Below are 27,251 nucleotides of genomic sequence, written 5' to 3'. Positions count from 1 at the left end.
GCACCCAGCTAAAAGGGACCCGGGTGAACACAGTGATTATACATGTGTGTAAGTCAATGTGGCACATATAACGTATTCCTCAGTACCGCTCAGCCTTAAAACAGCAATGCAAAGGCAATCCGACCTGGGGAAACTTCGACTTGCAATTAAGCAGCAAAATTCTTGGCTGTCCGTCGTCTTATCACCTGACACAGTGGGTCAAAGTGCAGGAGGCCGCTGTGCAAAATGAACACGATACAAATCTTACTTCTACTTCTTTTCCTTGGTAAGTACAGAATTGTATGTGTATACTATGTGTAATAATAATATTACGTTGTATTTATATAGCGCCGACCTATTACACAGCGCTGTACAAAATCCATAATCATATCACTAGCAGTCCCTCAAAGGGTCTTAAAATCTAATGTCCCTACCATAGTCATATGTCATTATTACAGTCAAAGGTCAATATTTGGGGGCAAGCCATTTACCTAACGTCATGATTTTGGAATGTGGGAGGAAACCCATGCAAACATGGGAAGAACCTGCAAACTCCATGCAGATAGCCGATATTCACACCTGGGACTCAGCGCTGCAAAGGCCAGAGTGCTAACCACTGAGCCACCATGCCTCCCTCATGTATATATTGTGTATATATATAATATTTAAATTCAGTATTCCTCAAGGATGATGAATTAGCAATGCATTTTAATAATGATCGCACATAATGTGATTTTCTTGCACCTGTTTTGAGAGGAGGGAATGAAGGGGGGGGGGGGTGCTGGTTTGCATCACAAGTTTACACATTTCTGGTGGGGTTTGGTTTCATTCCTATAGAATTGCAAACTAGGGTCAAGTATGCAACAAGTAAATATCAGAGCAATGCCAGGATTCCTTATCTCTATACTTATCCCAGGCCAGAGGAAAAATGTCAGCCTGAAAGCTGAAAAAGTTGTCGGTTTCAGAAATAGGGATCAGCCGTGATTGGTAATGGCAGGATCTTTTTTAATCTGTTTTCTAGGATAATAGACCTTCAGAAACTTCTTTTTGAGGGTCTGGGAAAGTTCTTCTGATTTTGTCATAATGACATCACACATCAATAGAACAGAGATCACCAGATCCTGTATCTCTGAGGTTTCCATAAGGCGAGTTCCACCATCACACGTCCTAATTATTGGCCCCTAATAGATTTGAAGTGGTGGTAAATGTAGGGGTGCACTTACTTTTTCCATATGACACGTGTAATACCCTCATCTCTAGATGCAGTATGAATTGTATTTGCCCGTTGAGCTAGTTATTCATTTCCATGGGGTTTACTTATTTTTTCACATGATTGTAAGCTCTTCGGGGCAGAGTCCTCTCCTCCTCCTGTGTCACTGTCTGTATCTGTCATTTGCAACCTGTCCACAATGGATATATCACTCACTGTAATAATAGTAATATGGTGGAATGTATATAGATCATAACACAAAACTTATTTTCATTAGTCAACAAAATGCTCTGCACAGATTTTTGCAAAATTTGTGAAAATTCTGCAGGGAAATGGACAGCAAGAAAATAGTTACTCAGCTACAAGAACACTTTCTCTGTTCTTCCCCCCATGTGGGGTTTATGATGACCACGCTTGAGCAGTTTTCAGTGGGGACTTTGTAACAAGAGACCACGCGGCATATCCGGATCCATTTGTTTCGCTTTCTGGCCTCTGATCATTGAAATCATTTCTTGCTATCATTTCTGTCATTTTTATTCATTCTTTTTTTTTTTGAAAATCGTTTCCTCTCTCATTTTCATTGAAGATATTTCATATGTTAAAATAACTTCTAAGCTACGGGAAGGAAAATCGTATTGCAACACAATGTGTGAATCGGCTGCCAAATATAGAAACAATCATTTGACTGCTGTGAACTGACGAATTCTTTTCTGTAGTATTTAGGTGAAGGTTAAGTATAAGTTTGTTTTTTTTTCCATGGTATTCAGGTTTAGGGTACTTTTCCATGACGCTTGGAGTTAGGGATATTGTATTTTTCTATAACACTCGGGGCTAGTTTTTTGTATTCTTTTTCATGGCATCCTGGGTAAGGGTACCCTTTTCCACTCGAGTAAAGATTCTTTTCCATGGCTCTCTGGGTAAAGGTTCTTTTCCATGGCTCTCTGGGTAAAGGTTCTTTTCCATGGCTCTCGGGGTAAAGGTTCTTTTCCATGTCTTTTCCATGGCTCTCGGGGTAAAGGTTCTTTTCCATGGCTCTCGGGGTAAAGGTTCTTTTCCATGGCTCTCGGGGTAAAGGTTCTTTTCCATGGCTCTCGGGGGGGAAAAGGTTCCTTTCCATGGCTCCCGGGGTAAAGGTCCTTTCCATGGCTCCCGGGGTAAAGGTCCTTTCCATGGCTCTCGGGGTAAAGGTTTTTTTCCATGGCTCTCGGGGTAAAGGTTTTTTTCCATGGCTCTAGGGGTAAAGGTTCTTTTCCATGACACTCAGGGTTAGGGTTTTAATAATTATCCATGGGACTTGGGGTTGGGATACTTTTTCATATTACTTAGGGTAAAGGCTTTTAGAGTAAAAGTTTCTTTCCTTTCAAAGGAATACTTTTTCATGGAGCCATTTCTTTGTTAGGTGAAATGGAAGCCAATGTAGAGAACTACAAAGAGATCCAGCAGAAGAGGAGTGGTGGGAAGGCTGTGTATGGGTAGGTAGGTGGGAAGGATGGATGAGTCTGGATGCAGCATTCATAATTGATTGTAGAGGAGAGAGTCGGGTTAGTGGAATACCAGAGAGGAGGAGGTTACAGTAGTCCAGATGAGAGAAAAGTTGTAGGGCATATTCTGGTGATGTTGCACAGGAGAAAGTGATAGGACCTGGAATTGTTCTAAATGTTTGGGGTGAAGGAAACAGCAGAAATTGGTATTGTTTACAAATTTTTCATCCCTAGTTTTGAGTCATGGGAAGGACCCTTTGTCAAGTTTCTAATGCTGTCTGTGTACCTCTTCTATTGTCACTAAGACTAAAAAGGGGTAATCCAAACATTTTGATTTATCACTAGAACAAGAAGAAAGGCAAAATCCTATTTCAATGATAAATCCTAAAACCCTTTCCAGGTGGTAAGTTTTGTTTAGAGCTGAAGATTCCCAACCCACATAATCGATGTCGCTAGTTTGAAAACAAAGCCTTGTGAATGGCTGTAATATTGACCAAGACGTTCCCGTACTCTGAGCCATCACTGAAGTGTGAAGATGATATAACATTTTTAAGCCTTATCATAGAAATTGCAGGTAGAGACTCATATAAGGAATTTATGGGATTCATGTGATCCTTTGATATGTAATAGTGGAATTTCATTTTGCAGCATGTTCCGATCTGATTGACTATTTCTGTAAAGGAAGCTGAGGATTGCTCGGCCTGTGTGTGATTCATGCATTGTTCTGTGCGGGGAAGTGACTATGAAATATTTGTTTGTACAGTAAGAATCAAAAGAGTCAGTCATGTGAGTCACATTGTATCCTGCACAGTCATCTGATGCCTCCGTCAGCAATGCTGCCTTACTATCTGCCCTCTGACCCATCAATCCTTCCTCGTAGGGACTAGGTACTGCTGCCCCCTTTGTCTAGGACTTAGTTACCACTACTCCTTTTCTAGGACCCCCTCCCTTTCTTGGACCCCAGTATTACTGCACCCCCCCCAAAGCTTGGGTACCTCTATCCCTAAATTACGAGTACACTTTCCAGGTTTCTTTACCCCTTTCTCCTTGCCAGAACCCAAGGACCTTTACTGCCTCCTCCACCCTTCCAGAAACCAAGTGTCTTCTGCCCTCCCCTCGCCAACCGGACCTCACAGACCACTAAATTCATCATTTTAAATCCCGCAGACCATTAATATGAATATTTTTAAAAAGGTAAATACATTTGTAAAATAATGATCTTCCCAATGGTGCTGACAAGGACTGTGGCGGCTCTGATTCATTGATCAGCTCACGGTTAAGTGAAGTATTACTATTGTTACTATTATCATTAGTTGCATTATCTTTGGTATTACTAAAGAAATGCAAAATATTAGTTTGCTTTTTCTCACTCATTATGGGTTTATTTCATTCCAATCTAAGACCAAACTAGAAATGATAGTTATCAAAGTCAAATTATTTGATGCCATTAAATATAACAGTTATAGAAAATACACAGCTAAGGTCATACTTACCTAAAAGAACATCTGAGAAATAAATAAAATAAAACAATCGCATGAGAATCCATATTGGCGGAGGTGATTGTTGTAATGGTGGAAACAATACTAAAGGCTCGGCAATGGTTGCCTCATACAACTTAATACTACACTGACGTCACGCTGCACCTCCCTTGTTTTACCGTCTCGTGAATTTAGTGCAATATAAAGGCGAAAATTGTCATTCAGAATATAGGAATTTATTACAATATTATTTTTGTTTTATTAATAATGAAACATAAAAATTGCAAAAAATGTCCAAATTTTTTTGTGTACCACCAAAATTTTCTCGTAGACCACTGGTTGGCGACCACTACTCTGTAGGACCCCGGTACCTTTACTGAGGTCCTTTCTAGAACCTTGGTACCTTTGCTCTCTTGGGTACTTCTGCCCCACCACCTCCCGAGTGTCAGGGTACTACAGGATTTTGGACTATTTGCCCACCTTCTCCATGCAAGAATCTAGATAGCCCCTCTGCCCCCTGCCCCCCTTTCTAAGACCCAAGTACCTCTGCTAAGACCCCATTCCCTGACCAAGGTACCTTTACTGCATCTCCTGCAAGTTCTTTCTAGGATTGTTGTACTTTTTGGATTGTTTAGTACCTCTTCATCCCATATCTAGAACTCGGCTGCCTTTGTACCCCCTTTTTCTTGGAATGCCCCTATTTTATGTCACAGTCTACAGAAAAATCTGTTTGATGGAGTCCACCGTAGGTAATGCTATAATGTGATGCTGAGCCTCTCAGTAAAGAATCGAAATCCAATTAAAGGAAAGGGAAGGGCTGGATGATCCCGGACCTTCTCCGGCCAGAAAATGAGACGGCAATGTCTGACTTGTTGCAGCTTCTAACTGTGATGATTCTCTACGTCATCTAGACAGGAAATTATGTGACCTCTGTCTTCCAATGCACATAATGAGAAGCTCACAGTGTGCAGTGAAATCAGAACAAGCAATTTCAGTATATCTGTGCAAGTCTTAAGGGAAGTCTGGAAGGCAGATTTAATGAAGGGAATGCTATAGAGAAAATTTAAATATATCTAAATATGTGACATTGACAATCTTCAGATGTCCTAGAAACCAGTTTTATATATTCCAAAGATCCAAAATCCAAAACTACTGGAAGTGTTGAATTCTGAACAGATTTCAGGCATTGAGTTTTCCTGATCAAAGCGTTGTATGCTTTTAAGGTGATCAACACCCTTCCTGTCCTTCTGCCAACCGCTCCCCCTTTTTCCTGTATGAGAGTCACAAGTTTTCTTCTACAACCAGGAGCAACCTTATTCACTGAATCCAACATCATTTCCAGACCGCAATTAAAGCCTCGATGAAGAGGGGAATTGTACAAATACCTGAAACGTGTTGGGTTTTGTGATCAATTATTTCTAGACTGCAAAGCCCATCTCCTTCCTGTGCACATTGAATCCCAGGGCTCAGCAAACAATAAACTATTAGTTGTGTATCTATACTTTGTATTCGGTCATTTAGTTTTTGTATGACTTTCTGGTCACAGAGCTATGTAAACCAATTCGGGTCCGGTAGTTTATCTATGTTATTTGTCTCCTACAGGTGGACCAGTGGGTGCCATCTACAAGCGTTGGATTCCCAACACCAATTTTGAGAATGTTTCCAATTGGGCTGAACAGAGACTCCCCTGTTCCCAGGATAAAGTTGTTTTTGCAAGCAACAAGGTACTAATTTTATTATATTTATAATTTATTATATGATATATATATATATATATATATATATATATATATATATATATATATATATATATAAAATTTGTTATTAGGGTGCATTGAAAAATGCAACGTGGACAAAAAGATGGCAGAGTCCATGAATGCAATATAATATGTTGAATGTAATTCTTACTAAAAAAAACCTGGGGCTAGTATATAGGCCATGATCCCAATAAATGGAATCCTGGAAGGTGTGAATATGTAACTGTGGATTCACTTCCTTCAATCGGCATGCACAAGTTTAAATTTAGGGATTCCACTTGCTTTTTGTTTGTTTCTGGTCTATGACTTACAAGTTAGTGATTAGGATGGCAGCCATGGAACTTGCACATGTAATGGCAGATCCCAGATATTTTTTTTCATCGTATTTCAGAAAAGTTGCCAACTGTTAGCAAATAATTGGGGATGACTACAAAGTTTCTGCCTTATCATCTGTAAGCTGGGAATCTCTTTAGTTATATGCCATGTGAGATGTGGTGAATTGAGAGTGAAAGTGCCTCTAGAGTCCCTGGCAGGGAAAGACATAGATGGGACAAAGTGTGCCACTGCAAAAAGGCACCTGGACCTTCATCAGCCAGCAGGGACCCTAACAGGGCTCCGAAGTTTGTTTGGTGGTGGTGTGGGGGCTGGGGTCAAGTCGGTTCTGCACAGGGGCCAGCTGTTTGCTATGTCTGCCACTGGTCCCCCGGATATCTCCAGTTTTGGTGACCCCATGTGACTTCTTTGCCCTAATAAATAGAGTATAGACTCCTTCCTTGGGATGGCACCTTATAACTCCCTAACCCTATTACTTCCTATCAGAACCATGCACATCACAAGGGTTGGAATTCCTTCTCCAAAACCATTAAAAGTGACCCTATTGGGTCTGGCTGGGTGGCCTGTGGGGGTTGCTTAATCTGCTTTCTAGGATGTTTAATTGCTTTAAGTAAATATTTCCCCTTATATTTAATATGGTCTTTGCTGCAGTGAGCAGCTCTGCCCATCCGTCTGCTAACCTAATTTTTGTTTGCTTGCAGAAAGTCTCCGTCTTTGTTGAGTCTGCGCATTCCCTCAAGAGTCTGGTAAGGAACCGATCCTTTAAAGTTTATCTATTGCTTAAGGTCAGATACACAACTTTGGTTTTTTGCATTGAAATGATTGGCACAATGGCATGATTACCAATACTCATCAATGCAATGTTAATGTATGTTCTGATCCTGAAATCATACATTTAACACAAGGTGAACCCCCAATGCCAAACCCCTAAATCAATATATTCAGGATGGCAGAATTGGTTTTCTTTGTAAAATGCACCTAAAAAGCTTTCAGTTTCCCTTTTAGGAAATAATTTTCCATTAGCTATGGGGGCCGAAGTTACTTTGCTGGTTTCATATTCCATTTTTATTTTTTTTTTCCTCTTTGCACTTATGAACTATTTATAATTATTTGCTGTTTCCATTCATCTGTTTCATTGTTTTACTCTTTTGGGTTCCACTATTTTTATTTTTATAAATCTCATGATCATGGCTGCTGTTATTGAAGCTGTCTGATCTAATGTATGCAATGGGTAAAGAGAACCTGTCAGGTTTTTAAAGGGTGAATCCAGAACTACACTGGAACAGGATAACATATATATATATATATATATATATATATATATATATATATATATATATATATATATATATAATTGTTCAGCATCCAGTGTCACCTACCTACCTCCTGTTCAGGTCTGCAAAGCTACGTACACATGTCAGATGATTGCCATCGCAGATGAATGGTTGTGTTGTGGAAATCTAATGTGTGTACAACAATCCTCTAACGTCATTTATCAATCAGCCATGGTGGATTGATGAATGACCAATCCTTTGGAGGGGAGCACAGCGGGGAGCTGCTTGCTTGTGCTTCCCCATATCCATAGGGCACAACAGCACTGTGTATGCAGAACCCCTTCGTTTATCTGTCATTGAAAACAATCATAAAAGATCATTTCCAATAACAGTAATCTGATGTCTGTATGAGGCTTAAATGGAACTAAAGCTAAAAATTAAAAGCAATAAATACCTTTACCTGCCTGATCACTATTTTTAAATACACTCACCTGTCACCATTAGGTCTTGGGTGCCATCGTCTTCTTCTTCTCTTCCATGTTTCCTGATCTTCGGCCATTGATTGGCTGGATCTGAACAACATAACTCCGGCATATGTTGGGATACTCGGCATACCCCGGCATCGTACCCTGAGCTGCTCTCATTCCTTTTTGTATGAATGTACTGCTGGCTCCATGCAAATTTTCACAGGGGTTCTGCTTCAAGTCTCTTCAGTATTTGACACTTCTGGTAGTGTCGGATTTCTGTACCGCTGCATTGCGGTTTTGTGCTTTGCCCTCCATGTCCGTGCCAATATTAGACATATATGCTGCTTCCCCACCGCTTAGATTGTAAGCTCTTCGGGACAGGATCCTCTCTTCCTCCTGTGTCACTGTCTGTCATTTGCAACCCCTATATGATGTACAGCGCTGCATAATATGTTGGAGCTATATATATACTGTTTATTAATATAAAATAATAAAAATATTAATACTGTAAACAATACTAATAATAATATTAATACTATTTTATTATTATTAATATTAATAATAATAATAATAACAATAATATAAGATTTCTCTTGAAGTTATTCTCGGTTGATTTAAGTATTCTATACACCACCATAATGGATCTGTATTATCGGGGTTCAACATCATTGTTAACCAATCGAAAAAAAGTATTACTTTTTCACATTCTGCCCAAATATCAATCAAAAATGCTTAGTGTATTAATTGTATTTGTTTGATCAATTAGCCGTTCTCTTTTAATCAATTGTCCAATCAGTCAAGAATATTGCAAATTATTTAACGAATATAAGCCCTGCAGTAATGTATGGATCAGAGGAAGAAGCCAGCGCATGGCAGGGGATTCCCAGGAATGCTGGAATTCCAAAAAGGAGAATATAATGCTGGAGGAGAGTTTGGGAATGATGCCCCCTAGGGGTGCAATCTCTTACTGCTCGATTTAGCACTTTGAACCCCAGCAGGGGCTGTTTAAGGAACCAATCAGTTGAGGAAATATGTGGGCTTATTATTACCGTGTGTGTGTGTGTGTGTGTGTGTGTGTGTGTGTGTGTGTGTATATATATATATATATATATATATATATATATATATATATATATAGCGCTGACATATTATGCAGCTCTGTACAAAAGTCATATAACCATGATATATGATGCAGGAAAATTCCAGCTGCCTGGTTGTCATGTCATGTCATGATTGCATTAACTTTCCTGCAATCCCAGTGACTGGCCCAATCCATGTATAGATTGCAGGATTTGTACTTTTCTCTGGAATATGATTGCAGCATGCTTTGTCTGGGTCTGTGACTCTACAATTCTAGAAGAAGACCAGCAATGGAAATCTTTATTTCTTTTAAAATGGGTTTACCTTTTATGTTCCTGATGCAGAACAAGGTGGTTAGGAGGTCGGACTTCTCTTGCTGCATGCTTATAATTGGTAAAAGCATTGAAGCCAAGGACAGCCAGATAGCTAACGTTTTCAGCAGGAAAGCCAAAAACAGCAGTCGATGAATTTAAAGTGATATCATGAAAGTCATGAAATGCCACGATGCAGCTATATTATCATTTTTGAGAGAAGATTTATTGTTTTGTAATTTAAAAACTGTCTGTGAGCTCCAGTTCAAAGACCTGAAATTATGTCATTAGTCTGCTGCAGGCAGGGTGAAGCGTTTCCCCAGTCTCCTCTAGTGATCACACTGTAGCTGCACCGGGGCTGATCCATGTCAGGCATTTGTCAACATGAGGAAACAATCTGTTGCTATCTCCACTTTAAATTCCACCTGCAGCCATTAGACATTTCTGGATTCCATTTTTATAGATGTATAGGGGAAATGGTCAGTGAGATCAGTGGGCGAACCAGAGAAGCATAAAATCCTAATTGCTTCAAAACGCTTTTAAAAATAGGCCAGACTGATTCATAAGTCCATCCTGTGCCAGGACCCCCCCACCCCTCCAGGCCAAGCCCAAGTCTCTAAGTATAGAGCGAGTCTGACTAAATAAAGTTGGATGAGGTTTGTTGGAGACGGCCAGGAGACCACAAAGAATGCACTTGTTCCCCGTCATTTCGTGGCCAGGGATTTCCCTAGGATTCTAAACATGTGCGGTTTATAAACAGGCGCTGTGCTCACAGCCGGATCACATTTCATACCAGAGGAGTCAAAACAAGGCGATGAACTTCAAAAAGCTGGAAAACCCCTTCAAAAATGGGAGGAAAAAAAAGTTGAAAATACCAAAACATCGGTGACAACGTTTCCATGACGGGGCCGTAAAAAGATTTTATTTAAAGCTGCAGCCAACATAAACCCAAAAATGACATTGGAGGGAAGCAGAGGAAGGGCTTGGATATTAAATTTACTTCAGAAGATTTTGTGTGCACCGGAAAAGAAATCCGTGACCCCCCAAACAAGAAAAACGACTCCAAACCTGCATAGTAAAATAAAAAAAATGAGACCTGAAGTATTGTCCAGCCATATGGGATGTAATAAACTACCAGTGACCGCTTTGAGTATATAAATCTACTAGATTGTAAGCTCTTTGGGGCAGGGTCCTCCCCTCCTGTGTCACTGTCTGTCATCTGCAATCCCTATATAATGTACAGCGCTGCAAAATATGTTGGCGCTTTATAAATCCTGTTTATTAATATTAATAATAATAATAATAATAATAATAAATGACCCCCCACCCCTCGTCCACCCAAAACTTGCAAACTATATATAAAATTTGATACTCCCACGAAAACAGATTTTAATTGAGATCAGGCTCAGCAATGAGTGGAGGGGAACCCATTGGATCGGCTCTGATCCCACCAAACTTCTGGGCACATGGCGCAAAATCATGAGATGTGCAGCCAACTTACTAATAGCTAGAGACCGGGGGTCAGGATGGGGGCGGCTGCCAGGATGGGGGTGACCGCCTGGATCAAACAGTGGAAGACTCGGAAGAGGAGACTTTTGGAGAGAAGAGGTAATTGCTGACGCTGCTGCAGCCGATGGCCATCCATCCCTGGATCCCCTTTCCCGAGATGCCCACAGTCCTGGTAGCATTTGTTCTATGCCTGGAAAAGATATATTTGACATCTTTGATAGTTTACTTTTTTATTAATATTATTAATAAACAGGATTTATATAGTGCCAACATATTACGCAGCGCTGTACAATAAATAGGGCAAATGACAGACTAATACAGACAGTGACACAGGAGGAGAGGACCCTTAAGCTACATACACATGTGCAATAATTGTCGCTCGATATGATCTTTCACAATCCTTTCCAACGACTAAGGACTGCGTGATGCATGAACGAGCTCTGTACATGCAGCACCGTTCTGCTCTACAGAGAGGGGAGGGGGACACCTTGCTGCGCGCTCCACCCCTTCACCTCCATTATGATCGTTTGTCGTCCATCGTTTGTGGATCCGCCAGGACGGTCGTTCGGTCGGCAGGCGCTGTACTCCAGATTCTCATCCGATTGCGGCCCTGAGCTTATTATTGGACGTGTGTACGTAGCTTTACCTGAAGAGCTTACAAACTAGTAGGTGGGGCAATTTACATACAATAGGAGGGGAGATATGTAGTGGTGGGAAGTAGTGGCAGTTTCAAAAGACAGAAGAAGATGGGTAGGTAAGTTTGAAAAAATGGGTTTTGAGAAAGTAGGAGCAAGCTGAATAGGACGAGGAAGACCATTCCAAAGAGTGGGGGCAGCTCTAGAAACGTCTTAGAGCTGTGCGTGTGATGAGGTTATGAGTGCTTTAGCTAATGATTTAAACACAAGAATCCTACAAAAGGGACCCATTGGGTTTGGCAAGGGCCCTTTCAGCCCTATTAGGGCCCATGTGTTGCCTTAAAGCACCCTATATCATGCATTATTGTGCGTTTGTTTCGATAGGCTGACAAAACAACACAATGGACCTAAAATTGTATCAGAGTGCACAGAAATCCATAGCGAGTTGTGTACTGTAGCACAGGAGTGTTGTTTTAATGGATTCATGCCATAGCAATATACTGCACTATATGCAGCAAACACTCATGGACTCGCATGCTTTACTGCACAATGCTGCAGCTTATACATTTGGAGGGCTTATAATAGGAATGTGTACTTATAGGAAATTTTGTAGGCTGTCATTACTGCCCTGCTGAGCATGCTAGCGGCCAGGTGGCGATGGCTATCCTCTGGTTTCATTACTTTGTAAGGGCGGCACATGAAAATATTTAGGGAAGTGTGCTGAAACCTGGCAGAGACCTGCACACTGCTGACCCCATGTCCAGCAGAGGTGCTCAGGGCTCAGATTTGTTAAGAAATCCAATAGTATTTAGAATTTCTAAATCGGAATTTGCATTTTATTTTATAAACCCCAATAACAGGTATGATATTGCTCAGCCAATCCGGCCACCAGATGATGACAGCTGTCACTGATTGGTACCGGGGTCCTGCTTTCTACTAAACCTGTCATAGGATTCAATAGCTGGAATAATAATGTTGGATCAGAACTTAGATTGTTCAAAAATTGAGTTCCGATCTAAGGTTGGAATAGCTCCAATTGGAGTTACCCTGATTTGGAATTGGCCACCACTAATGTTTAGTAATCCATCCATGAACTCTGCAGGCCGGTTCGCCTCCCTTGGTCTAATATAGACGAAAACATTGATCAGTTGACTCTCGGGTTGGGTTTGTTGGATGTATTGTACATTTATAAATATGGGGATTTCCTAGCTTAGGGAAGCAGAATGGTCAGTGGAAATGTCAGAGAAATATGAAAATAATTTCCTCCTGCGTGTTTACTGGAAGGAACCAAGAATCCACAGCATGGCGTCCTAAGGCTTTGTTTGCCATCATGCGGGGATTCCAGCTTTGTAATGGAAACGGGTAATTTCCTTTATGCGTTTTTTGTTTTAATATTTCCATTCTATTATCCTGTATTTTCCATGGAACAATTTTATTATGGATAATATCATTGCATATTATATTTCATAGGGACAGATAAGATATCACACATATGACTTGTTCAGTCTTTGCACATTCCATTGTGGTGAAAATTTCCTCCTATGTACTGGATTAGCAGGTTATAAATAATGATACAATTAAAATAAAAAGAAATAAGAGAGAGAAACCTAAAAATTAAAACTTGCTTGCAGGCAGGTACTTTATTGCAGAATGGACAGACTCCTCCAATGGGGACAAAACGGCACCGTGACCCCTTCCATGGCAGTTGGGTTATGGCGTCTGTCCTTTCTGTGCCGATATCAATGGTGGAGTCACTTCCTGACGGAAGAAATGGCTTGGAGAAGCTTCAAAAACTCCTCAACATTACAAGAATGAGTCCATTGAGCACCCACTGCCAGACTTACCATGACCTGGAGGAAGCAGAACCTTCACAGACGTTCTATGGACCATGCAGTGGGAAATGGACATTCCATGCTATAGCTGCCCATCAATTAAGGCATTGGGACCCCCATGACTAAAAGATATATATATATATATTTGTTTTTAATTTTGTATGGAGGGGTGAAGGTACCCCCCCCCCCCCCCCAAGGTTAAATCTTGCTATCTGCACCCTGCTAGGGAGATTTCCTTTCAGTTCATGTCCTAAAGGTACAACAAGAAATGGAAGGAAATCTCTCCAAAATTATGAAGATCCAATAGCTCCAGGCTTTGCCCTCACTTTAAGACAATGGTTACCCGGGGGGCAAAGTTGGGCAGAGAGTAAGTAACCCTTCCCTAATTTATCCATTATGAAAAACAATTGAAAGAATAAAGACTGCAGTATGGTCGGGGGCAGATTAGGGAGGTGCAAAGTGTGGCGCTGCATGAGGGCTCCCCATCTTTATCCGATAGATCTTTATCCAGCCTACAGGGGCACCCGCAAGGACCTCCTATCAGTCTGGCAGGGGGGACAATTCAGTTCTGTACATTGGCCCACTGAGCAGGGTGTTACCCCTTCCTTTATTACTGAAGCACTAAGAGAGGTGATGGATTACCGGTTCGTTGCCCGCGGCCTCTGAGTGCAGCCTAAATAATACCTCCATGGTAAAAATGTTTTTTGGGTTTTGGGAGTCCCATAAGAAAACCAATCCAGGATTGGAAGCCGATATGCCGTGCAATCACCATGAGTTGCTCTTTTGCTGGCATATACAGCCACATTTGTCATATTTATGACTCCAGCACCCAGTAAAATCTGCCCCTCATATTTCTTATCCCGGCAGGACTGTAGTCGTAAAAAAAATAAGAGGGGGCATGACATTCTGATACCAGAACCTGCACACTCTTCCATCGCAGGCTCAGACCTCCAACATGGCCGGTGCACCCCCGAGGCTCTGGGACAGACAGGCCAGAGCCTCGGACCACCAAAGAATCCTTTGCAAAATAAGAGTGAGCACGTGTGCCCATTCCCGATAAAAGTGAGGGCACGGTGTTCCCACCCATGCCCGCCCCACTACACCCCTGGGCCCTGGGCTTTTCTCATACAGATAATATTCCTTTATTTCTGAGCCCGGCTGACCAGAAGCTGCACAGAACCATTGCTCCCAAAGTGAAAGCTTTGTTGTTATATCTGCCATTCCAGAGACGTGTGCCGCTCATTATCCCTAAATGACACGCAGGTTGGGACACAACTCTTCTCCACCTCGTGCTGTCTCGTGTTTCAGTTTTCTGGGTCAGGGATTTCCTGCAGCGTGCTTGACATGATCTTTGCTGGAGGAAGACACGGATCCGATATTTACTGAAGTCTGCCTGGCGGGGAAAAAGGGAACAAAAGAGTATTAAAGCTGAATTATTTATTTATTCAGTTTTTGTTGTGACACCGCACCCAGCCACACATGCGGCATAGCCAGCAGCTGGGCGAGCATGGGGAGCTGAATCCTCCTTGGCCAAAAGGGGCCCCAAGTCACTATTGCAGGCGGGCCCCAAGCCTGTTCTCCACGAGGGGGGGGGGGGGGGGCACTGTTGGCTACTTCTGCCACTGGCCAGCAGGGTGAGCTGTATGTATCTTACTGCATAGGTGAAGCTTGTGCCCCCTTCTCCTTTATTGGGCCATTGAAGTCCCCTATGACATGGCTTCCTGGAATGAGATGCCGGTCATGTAGATCTGGGGGCCCATGCTTGGCTGTGTTCACAAATATCTGACACACATCAGCCTCTTGCCTCCTTACAATGCTGCAGCCTGATCACTGGAAGAGATTAAATAAATGCTTCCTCCTGCCTGCAGCAGAGCGATTGTATCTTTCAGCCTGTCAGTCAGAGTTCAAGGATGCCTTTTTGGAAAAAAAATGATGCATTTCTTATCCAAGGTCTTGTCTGATTAAAACCATCAGACTTTCTGCAGTCTCTAATGACGTTAAATGTCCACAGTGTAGCCCAAATTCAAATTACTTTTCTGGACAATTTTTTAATTGGTGAATCTTTTTTGTAGGGCGATAGATCTTTATGCAGCCACCAATATGTTATCTGCTCTGTATTGTCCTGACATCTCAGCTAGAAAAGTGGCGCTGGCTGATATGTGGAAAATAAAAAAAGAAAAGGCAAAGCGTCTCATTAACTTGTACCGGCTGCAGACACGTCTGCAAATCACGACTGCTGACACGAGCGATGGGTTTCCATGGCAGCCGCTACCTTGAAATTCCATCTTCCTTTAGATCGGTATAAGCCCAAAACAGCTCCTGTGCAGTAGAGGCAAACTTCACTCACCGCCTCTGTGGCGCCCCCTGTCTGCCAGCTGGATGATTTATTCAACCGGTGCCAGGAGAGGGGATATAATTTGGAGGAAGTTAATGGAGAGGCTGCTGGGCCAACTTTGGAATCAAATGGCGCACATAAGGGCAACCGGGGCTTGGGAAAGGAACGGGATCACTTTAATGGTGGTCCATGCGGATAGGGCTCTGTACAACCAATGGCAGCAAAGAGAAGAACCAAGTCATGGCGAGGTTATTTCCTGTGTGACAGCACTGGGTGAATGATCAGCCAATCGGCAAACAAAATGCCTCACCTCTGCCCCCTACTGCTGGCTTATATTGCTCACCTGAGTACCCCTAACCACCTGTGTACATTGGGCCCATCCCTGCACCCTGCATGTCCCCGTCTCCCACAGTTCCTTTAATTTCCCAGCTGCGTACCCCCAACTTTTGTACATCGCCTCTGCGCCTTGCATGCCTCTTTCATTGCTTACTTCATCTGCCACCCCTGAACTCCTCTAATATTTACTTCTGCCCCAACACCCCTTTATTCTGCTCTTTCTGCCATCTGTATCCTATTCAGTGCTCATTTCTGTCCCCTGCTTATTTTGCTTACCTCTTTTCCCCAGCACTTTGCTTGTAATGCTCATCTGCACCCCCATACCCCTCTTACATTGCCCACTTCTGCCCCCTCCCATACCCTTCCTACATTGCTTACCTCTGGGCCCCCACACCCCTTTTTCCTTGCCCCCTTCCCATATTGCTCATGTCTGCTACCCGCACTCCTCTTATGTTGCTCTATTCTGCCCCCCATGGCGCTCCCGCAATTCTGCCCCGACACCCCCTCTTATATCCTGCTCACCTCTGCCTTCTGCCCCTTTCTTACATTACTCATCTTAAACCCCTATACTCCTACCTTGCTTACATTATTATTATTAGCCCGTATTTATATAGCGCCAACATATTACACAGCGCTGTACAAAGTCTATAGTCATGTGACTAGCTGTCTCTGAATGTAGCTCACAATCTAATGTCCCTACCATAGTCATATGTCATTAGCACAGTCCAAGGTCAATTTGGAGGAGAGGACAATTATCCTAACTGCATGTTTTTGCAATGTAGAAGGAAACCGGAGTGCCCAGAGGAAACCCACACAGACACAGGGAGACCTGCAAACTCCACTCATGCCCCCCAATACCCCTCTTACATCGCCCTTCTCTGTACCACCTTTAAAGCTCACTCGTTCTCTTCCATTTTTTCATTTCCATCCAAGGTGGTCCATGCCGCTTTGCTGCCGTTGGGGGTCATGACCTTTGAGCCAAAACACTAAGAATTTCTGTAAAGAATCGATTATCCCCCCCACATTCCTGAATTAACGCGCCACATAGTGAAAACCCATATTTTCAAACTTATCCAACTGTTTTATTTTCAGTTTGACCTAAAAAAAAGTTTTGTGATATCCACCCGAAATTTCCTGCATGCGGCTCCATTTCATTCATTGATCTGATAGGAACACGGAGACCTCATTAGATAAATTGGAACGTGTGTGGGCGCAGAGTTCGGTAACGAAGAGTGGGCGCATTTTTTCCTGCAAGTGTGATCCTAACTAAAACAGCGTCATCCAACCTGAGCATGATCGCAACCTGAGCCTGATAGCAGCGCGTACGGTGCCACTGAAGTCTTTAATTAGGTTTTCTGACTTGATTCCAACATCTCCAAAGGGACCCCATTGGGGGAGACAATTAAAGAGGCCCTGTCACCTTTCCACTTTAACACCTTGCATCTGATTGCAAGCTGCCAAACCCCCAGACAGCCACCCATCAAGTAGATTTGTACTAGAATTGTAGTGAACGTTTTTTTTATCTTTCGCAATCCTGTACAAAAATAAAATTTCCTTTTATAAAGTTTCTCGATTGCAATATTGGGCATTTAAAGGAACCCGGAGATGGAAAAAGCAGACTAGGCGAGGAGGAAGGGTGAATTTTGTTTTTTTACGCCATCACAGACGGATGATTTTCTCAGAGAGCTGGTGAGATCTGATTTGATTACAGTCAAGGAATTTTCTTTATTAAAGTCTGATTAGTTTCTGCCCAGGTCACCGGAGGTCATCGATAAGCTTCCCTGTGCAATGTGTCAATGCTTCAAGGGAGCCACCTAGTGGTGAATAGAGCAAAGTGCTGCGTGGCAGCTGTGCTACCTGTTCACTTCTGGGTGGGTGATGTGTGTATGCAGGCCTGGGGTATTAGAATATTAAACGATGGTGAGCCCTCACCCAGGTCCTAATCATGCTTTTTTATCATAGCAAATGCAAAAAAAAGAACAAAGCCTACTTTATTAACTGAATGCTACCATGAACATCGAGAGAGGCAAAATGGCAAGAGCATCAACTTAAAAAGGGTAGCATTTAACTGACTACTTTATTTCTATATTAAGATAGGAACTGATTTCCTTTACTGATGGGTCACACCACCCACATCCTGCCCATGCCCGCCCTAGTGAATTTCACTACTATGTGCCACTACACCCACCACCTTCCCATGCCAACCCACAGTGTCCCTGGGGATTTTCTTTATTAACACTGTACCATCCCACCCACTATATTACCATGCCCACCCACCTCTCCCTAGTGAACTTCACCACTATGTGCCACTACACCCACTACCTTTTCATGCCAACCCACCTATCTCAGAATTTTCTTTAATAACGCTGTGCCACACCACTTACTATATTACCATGCCCACCCACCTCCCCCCAGTGATTTTTACCCCAAACTCTGCTATGGCTCATCCAGCACCTACCCATCCCTGTCCACCTCTCCTTGGTGAATTTCTATGCCACCTCACCAACTGTCTGCCCACCCAGCTCTTCCTGGTGATTCTCAAATGCTGCACTGCGAAACCTACTACCAGCTCATGCCATCTATATCAATTTGCTGTGCCCAGCTCTTTCTCATGGCAATCAAATACCTGTGCTCCACTGACATCTTAGCAATGAGGGCACTTTGTTTCTGATGATCTCTATAGAGCCCTGTATGCATACATTTTTATTGATATAGTACAGGCCCATAAACTGCAAAAACAACAAAATGACAAATCGTGGCCGGGACAGATCTGCAAGAATTTGCATGTTCTCTCCATGTTCTCTCCATGTTCTCTCCATGTTCTCTCCATGTTCCTGGGGTTTTCCTCCAGGCACTCTATTTTCCCCTACAGCACCAAAAACATGCGGCAAAGTTTACCACCCCCCAGAAACTGTCCCTGGTACTTGCGGAATATAAAAAGCTCAAGCAAAGTGCAGTATGAGCTGCTGGGTGCAATATGGGCACATGAGAAGATTAATATTTAACAAATAAATGTAATGGAATGCTAACATTCTATCCAACAATGAACAAATCGAAAGGGCATTGCAGCAGGTTTATAGACAGGTGCACTTTAAATTTACTAGTAAATAGAAAGAAAAAGGAAACCTAAAAGTGCAGGGACAAGGCAAGGCTTCCCGCTCTGTATCGCAGTGATCAATAGAAGGCAAGAGGCGTGGGGAGGACAGAAGTGAAACTCCTTTAAAAATAAATAAGGAATTTCCATAAATACCACAATATGAAGTCACGGGAGGGCGTATGTTTAGAGGAATGGGAAGTTTTGTGCTGCTTCTAGGAAAGGGAAGTGGAATCTTTTACAGAAAATCTAAACTAAGGGATAGAACTTCTGAACATGCCAACTGCCTGGCTGTTTGAGTTTCCTATGTCTGACCCAGAACAAGCTTAAAAAAAAGAACTGATTGTACAGTAATACTGAAGCCGAAGAATAAACATAGCTGCCAGGTGGAACGGCCTGGAAATGGATGTGACCAGGGCTAAACTTTGAGAATCCATTCACTCCTATAGGCTGTGGTTATGCATCGCTGCTATTTACCATACAGTGCGTTAACAGTTTTAATGATTGCAAACCAATGCACAGGTGAGCACACCTGTATTACAGAGCACCACAATGCACGGCAAAGCACTACCAAGCTTCATGGTGTTCTCCCCAAAAAATGGTGCATGCCCAATTTGCTGTACATTGTGGTGCTTTGGTGTCCTTCACTAACGCATGTTTGCATGTGAATCTTAAAGCGTGCAATGGTCTAGCTAGGTGTGAAAGGGCCCTAAACCCTCAGACCTGCCCCTGATTTGAGCAAATGAGTTGGATTATTTCTTAGGTGGTGGATTATTATTACTATTTTTTTTTAGCTGTGTTTGTTATGTAATTTACCTTGCTGATTATTGTTTTCCATGTTTTCTCTTTTTAGTATTTGCCTCTGGATGGAGAGTTTATCCTGTCACCCGGTGCCAGGTTTATGGCGGCTTCTGATGAAGATCCAACATGTGGTGAAGGTAAGGATGATACACAATGCAAAAGCACAACCTTTTATACTTGAGACTATTCTTTGCTTCAGAATGTTGGAATTTTAATTTTGTTCCTATTGAAAATACCAGAGCCATGATTCTTGAAGCCAGCATGTAAAGTTTTCAACCACAATTTTGCAATTCAGTTTCTCAGCCACCTCTTGGATTTGCATTGAATCCATGTCAGTTGTTACCCTTAACTTCATTTGCTTAGCTACCCATATGGGAGAACCCTGCAATAACAATCATCAGGATCTGCCTGATATCTGAACACCTTTGTTCCTGGAGAAGAGTCATTTGAACTCTGTGGGTGCACAATGTCTTTATCATATTGTACGAGGAAAGCAAGCTTGCAACAGCTGTATGCACAATGGATAAACAATTGTTTTAGGTTGTACCGGTATCTGTGCTTTATGAATAACTGACCCCTTTAGAATGAATTGCATGACACAGTTAGGATAATTATAGAATTACATTTCATGTTTTGATTTATAATTAAATCTCTGTAATTATATGCTATATGGCCACCTCCATTGGGCAACAACTCCTCATCTTTGTATAACTGACCCACATGTGGACTTACAGCCTTCTCTTAACAATTCTCCACTTCTAGGCCTGATGTGGAAATCTCTATCTTTGTAAGATTTAACTACAACTAGTTCCTCCTGGTGTGCAGGTTCATTGACCGATGTTCAGGCTCAGGGACAAGAGAGTCTTTGACTGCTGATCACAACTTTTTATAATGGAGCATGCAAGAGTTTTGCAGGGTGCTTAGCGGAGTATTAATACAATTCTGTGCTGACAATCTATGTAATACAATCTAATTATAACAAAGCTGCCGCAAAATGAAAAGGGAAACTTTCCTCACTGTATGGATTGCACAGATTTTGCAGCGCTCCTCTTAACCAAGTAATAAAAATAATTACCAACATTGTGCAAACTCTAAAAAATGGGCCATGCAAAGTGTACAGTAACATCACATGGATATGTATTCATGTTTTCAATGTCTAGACAATATTAATGCCTATTTGTAACACATAAATGGTATTTACCATAGTACCCATACCAATATATGATTTTTTGACTTTATATAGAAGTTGAGTTAAGGAATACCAGTAGCCATATTTATTAATGACCTTTTGCAGGTATCTGTAAATGCAAATGATGGCATAATCTATGCATGGAGTCCGGTTCTGTTGTCCGTTAGTGAAATTTGATCATTATGGCAATAAGAACAAAGTTGAACAATGTGCCTGCCCTTCTTTGCCAGCAAGATTGGCTATGTCATATGCATTGACTGGCATAGCAACAGCACCTGGGCACCATATACTATGCCAGCCAATGATTCTTATACTACACCTGCCAATGTTCCATATACTACACCTGCCAATGTTCCATATACTACACCTGCCAATGCTCCATATACTACACCTGCCAGTGTTCCGTATACTATACTTAATTATGTTCCGTATACTATACTTAATAATGTTCCGTATACTATGCCTGCCACTGTTTCATATACTACACCTGTCAATGATCCATATACTATACCTGACAATGTTCCATATACCTGATAATGTTCCATATATTTCACCAACGAATGTTCCATACACTACACCTGCCAATGTTTCAAATACTATACCTAAAAATGATCCATCAATTTCCCCTGCCAATGTTCTGTATACTATACCTGACAATGTTCTGTATACTATACCTTACAATGTTCCATATACTATACCTTACAATGTTCCATACACTACACCTGCCAATGTTCCATATACTACACCTGAAAATGTTCCTTATACTATACCTGACAATGTTCCGCATACTATACCTGACAATGTTCCATATACTGCAGCTAATAATGTTCCATATACTATACCTGCCAATGTTCCATATACTACACCTGCCCATGTTCCAAATACTTTACCTGACAATGTTCTGTATACTATACCTGCCAGTGTTCCATATACTATACCTGCCAATGTTCCTTATACTACACCTGCCGTCGATCCATTTACTATACCTGCCAATGTTGGATTTACATTAACTGACAATGTTCCATATACTATACCCGTCAATGTTCCATATACTACACCTGCCAGTATCCAAATACTTTACTTGCTAATGTTCCATATAATATACCTGCCAATGTTCAATATACTACACCTGACAATGTTTTATATACTACACCTGCCAATGCTCCATACACCTGAAAAAGGTCCATACATTTCCCCTGCCAATGTTCCATATACTAATACCTGCCAATGTTCCTTATACTATACCTGCCAATGTTCCTTATAATATACCTGCCAATGTTCCGTATACTATAGCTACCTGACAATGTTCCATATACTACACCTGACAATGTTCTGTATACTATACCTGCCAATGTTCCATATACTACATCTGCCAATGTTCCTTATAATATACCTGCCATTGTTCATTATACGATAACTGACAATGCTCCATATGCTATACCTGATAATGTTCCCTATACTATATCTGGATTATTTTGGTTACTTAATTCACTAGAACTGCCAGTGATCCTCGATAGGCAAACTCCATTGGTGCTGGAAATATTTGGCATAGTTTTTGCCTTAAAATTAAGCAGAAATTGAATTATTCTACATGTTGTACACCACCCAGTGACCTCTCATCCCACTTCCATTCTCTCTTCCTATCCAGGTTCTCCGGTGAATTTCGGTGACGTTGATCTCTACCAATGGTTGGATCCGACGCTCTGGCAGTCCGCGTCCTCCGTTGATGAACTGGAAAATGGCAAATTTTTCTTTGCCATGGACACAGAGTGTGTCCCGTGTCAGCACGACGATGTTATATTCTCCTCTCAAACATCCTTCCGGGTCCATGTCCAGGAGCCAGCGTCTGAAATCCAGCTGAAAAGCATTTCTGTACTGGGGCAGGTATGTTATTTGGACCTACAGTGTTTTAACTTTCCATGAACAATTTTTGTGCTTTAATTTGAGTGTACCTGAACTTCATACACCATTCCTTGGCACACCTCCTGCTACTTGGATAGCGCAACCCTCTACTCTTCTGGCAGTGTCCAATTATTGTCTATGCAGGCCCAGCTCCTCTGTATTTTATTTAATTTCTACTTTTTATGTAGTGTCACCAGCTGAGCAAAGTGAATTACTGTAGAATGACACTTAAATGACAGCCGGGACTGCTGCAGTCTCAGAATTTTTAGATGTCTACACACAATAGGTGAATAACATGCAGAAAGATCAATAAATGTCCATACAATCCCAAGGGGAGGATTGTGATTGCAATGAATGATATGGTGACAGGGTCTCTTTAAATGGCTTAGGTACACCTATTGTCATCTTATTTATACAAAGAACATATCATGGGATAAAAATGATTGTTTCCTCTGTAGAAGTTTTACAGAATATGTTAGCTGCCCGGAATATTTGGATAAATGATGCAAATAGGGCAGGGTCCTCTCCTCCTGTATCAATGTCGGTATTTGTCTGTCATTTGCAACCCCTATTTAATGTACAACGCTACGCAATATGTTGGCGCTATAAAAATCCTGTTTACTAATAATAATATTAATAATCCAAGCAGTAGAAACTTACCATTCAGCACCTGTAGAGGGCGCACACACACCACAGTGAACACTGAGCAGCTTGGAGTGAACATTTTTGATTCATCAAATTGGAACAATCATGCAGCAAGTGAAGTTTGAGTCCTTGGTTCTAGAACAGTAACTTGTCATGTTTTAAAGCCCCAGGATCAGTAAAATAGCCAGACACTTTCAAACGGGTCAGCAACAGCAACATTGTCATAAGGCAGCCAGAAACCTACAACAATGTTACAAAGCTAAACTTTCTGAAGAATCTTTAGTATCTTTGGGCATTGCCTGCATTTTTCATTTAAGGTCCTGAAAACTACTCGCAAAAAAAAAAAAAAGCTAACTTTGGACCAAATGGGTCTGGTTTTAACTCTTTAATCAACAGGCGGTAGAAGGTGGCAGCATTGACACAACTGGAACTGCATGTCACTGCCAACTGGAGTCCAATTGGAACGGCAGGTCACTGCTTCCACAAGGGTTTTAAGCATTTTTTTTTCATGAAGTTGCCATTCAAACAACAAAATATGCAAATTGAAAAAGCAAATTTGCTGCCAGACTTTTGGGGTCACTGCACAGACTTTTGCAATGGCCTGAAAAAGCCTAGGGTCACTGCCTGTTACCATTCCAGGGTGCCTAGTGGTAGGTGCCCGGGAACACCTGAACATGCAGTAACTTGTTTCTATAGCCCAGGGGTAGGCAAACTCCGGCCTTTAGGCTAGATAGGGCCCAGCCTTTTGTCCGTTCTGGCCTAACGCCCCCCTGGTCGATTTTCGGCCCAATCCCAGCTGCCAAGGGTCGGCAACCCACGACTCCAGAGTATACGGCTCTTGAGCCTCCTTGGTATGCTTCCCTAACTACCACGTCCGGCGTTAACATTTCTGCCGCCAGGGTAAGGGGACATTCACTCTCCGCCATATGCATTCCGGAGGAGAGGGATTTCCTTTCAGGGGTGTGCCCTCTCCTCTGTATGTATTGCGGAGAAGAGGGATTTTCGTTCAGGGGCGTTTCTGGTGGGAGCAGAGTCATCAGCAATTAACTCTAAGAGAGAGTCCGGCCTAGTGTGCCTTCTTGACCTCCTAAAATGGCCTAGTAGCAAAAAAAGTTTGCTCACCCCTTCTATAGGCGAATGCTTAGTCCCCCCTCTGTATGCCGTGGTTTGTTGCTCTGGGCCCTTCATCACCCCAGAACACCATATTGATGCTGGGACTGACAGGTGGAACCAGAACACTCCCAGAACACTCAAATACTTTTTAACTGTCCTCATTATTTATGTGACTTTATTTAGCATCAACCACTTTAGAAACCCTTAACAGGAAGTTAGAATGTAAGAGAACCCTTGGGGATAGAAGACGGAACCATCCAAAAATAGGCACCATTGAGGAGCTGTCTGTCTGAAACCACTGTTGTGTTCTATAGATAAAAAGCCGATTATCCAATCCGCATACAGTTGTTGGATGTGAAAAGGTTTTATCTAGAGATATAAATTGCTCTGCCATTGGACGCCATTTTTAGGAGCGTCGATTATTGGTATTTGTTTTTTTTATAACACCTACTGTGCCAAAATATGAGGGGTTCCCAGCTGGGTTGTATATTTATTTTATATACTAAGCAATGCAAGAAATAGAGCCAGAACTCACAAAGGTGGGTGGGAACACCCAGAACTCCCAGGTGGAGTCTGGAATAATGGCAGTTGGGAGTATCCAAAGCATATTCAAGGCAGCGGCATAGACCACCAAGGCTTCGACTCCAAATAGTTGCTTTTGGATGATCTGACCCTTTAGGTGCACAGGTCCCCTTTATACAGGTTTGAAATGGCGGCATGGCTTAGTTCCACGGTATGTTGGATTGCATCCATCCAATAGTCCTTGATGTCACATGACTACCTGCGCGGACTTGTCTCCTCGCTGTCTGGCAGGTGACTCACAATAAGCGGCGTCTCAGCACACCTCTCGGGTTTCTAGGCGTTCCCAGGTCATGTAGGATTAATGATCTCATTTCTCCTGCTGATACAATAACACATTTATGTTTCCATGCGTATTTTGTTAACAATCTCCTTTCCACACATGTCATGAACTGCCAGTTCAAGCAATTCAAGGGCTTGAATCACACGGCAGGTGTTCAGGTTAAGGTAGCCATTATCGAAGATCTACTGAAAGTTTCCGGGCATGTTTTGCAGACCAGCGAGCTTCAATGACTTTTGTATTACCTAATTGGAATATAGGGGTATCTTTTAGGGCACTTTCAGATTTACATTCTTAGGTGGTGCAGTAATGTGTTGTATCACCAGCACTGTGCATTGCACGAAAGTCCAACTCCAAGCTCAGCCCTGCAGTGCCCCAGAAAGCCTATAAAAATTATCAATATGCCTTTATTCATATTATTATTATTACACAGTATTTATATAGCGCCATCATATTACGCAGCGCTGTACAGAGTCCATAGTCATGTCACTAGCTGTCCTTCACAATCTAATGTCCCTACCGTAGTCATATGTCTTTATTACAGCCTAAGGTCAATTTGGGGGAAGGCAATTAACCTAACTGCATGTTCTTTGAATGTGGGAGGAAACCCATGGAAACATGGGGGGAACCTGCACACTCCAAGCAGATAGTGTCCTGGCCAAAATTTAAACCCGGGACCCAGCGCTGCAAAGACCAGACTGCTAACCATTGAGCCACCATGCTGCCTATCTATTCATATTCCAATGTTCTCCAGGGGATGGCAATCCTGGATAACCCAGAGAGGGGTGCTGACAGTAATATATATGACCCAATGATTGCACCACTCTCTGGCTCATTCAGAATTATCCACTCCAGGAGAAGACTAGAACATGAAGCATAATGAGAACTTTTATTTGGTCTTTGGGGAGAAGTACTGCAGAGTCTGGAGTTGGACCTTAATGCAATGCACGCTTCTAGTTATACCATGCATAAACGCACCACCTAAGGATGTAAAACTGAAGGTGCCCTTAAATATACCTCTACATTAATTTATAGATGCTACGGTTACCGGGTCCATGACACCCTGCACTCCCCATAGGTGGAAAGCCATCCTTAAAGTCTACAGAGCACCTGTACTGACATTAAAAAAAAAAAAGAGAAAAAAAAGAGGTAACTGCAAGCACACAATATGAAGTGCAAATGCACATCATTCCAGGTCCCTGCACCGCTGCCACACCGTCAGTTGGGGCCCTGGAGAAAGTGGTCATCCTAGATAACTGCCCAGAATGTCCTATCCTAAAACTATCTCTGTTCAGCAGTAACAGAGCACCTACATTTAGCTATCATTAAGGTGCAAAAAGTCAGCATTTTCTAATAGGTTTTGCCTATACATTGTTATGCTTGTAAAAATGTTTTTTCCAAGTGATTACTTTTGTAAATTAGACAAGTGATTAAAGCAAAATAAAAGTAAAACATATTTTTATTAGAAAATACTTAAGGAAAATTCCAGAAACACCAAGCATTGGCAGATGATTCTGCTACCTACCAATTTATGTCATTTGTTAGCATGTGATTTTGTTTTTTTATTTATTTTATTATTTACTATTTGTTCTATCCTAATATTTATTATTTGGGTAATCCTAATATCCAAA

The 27,251-nt window shown here is 42.0% G+C and overlaps 1 protein-coding gene across 2 annotated transcripts in view; it reads left to right on the top strand.

The window, feature by feature from the left end:
- Positions 1-201: 201 nt before the first annotated feature.
- The window catches only part of AMN (amnion associated transmembrane protein), a gene marked incomplete in the record, with an annotated part of 61,779 nt that continues 34,729 nt past the window's right edge, over positions 202-27,251 (top strand). For both annotated transcript variants that reach the window (XM_072428305.1, XM_072428304.1), the window contains 5 exon segments: positions 202-265; positions 5,751-5,872; positions 6,940-6,984; positions 19,965-20,049; positions 22,750-22,985. In XM_072428305.1, the coding sequence (XP_072284406.1) occupies positions 226-265; positions 5,751-5,872; positions 6,940-6,984; positions 19,965-20,049; positions 22,750-22,985 (528 nt within the window).

The sequence above is a fragment of the Pyxicephalus adspersus genome, chromosome 12, assembly GCF_032062135.1.
Source record: "Pyxicephalus adspersus chromosome 12, UCB_Pads_2.0, whole genome shotgun sequence".
Classification (NCBI taxonomy): Eukaryota; Metazoa; Chordata; class Amphibia; order Anura; family Pyxicephalidae; genus Pyxicephalus; species Pyxicephalus adspersus.
This window is presented reverse-complemented; position numbering and strand designations above follow the sequence as displayed.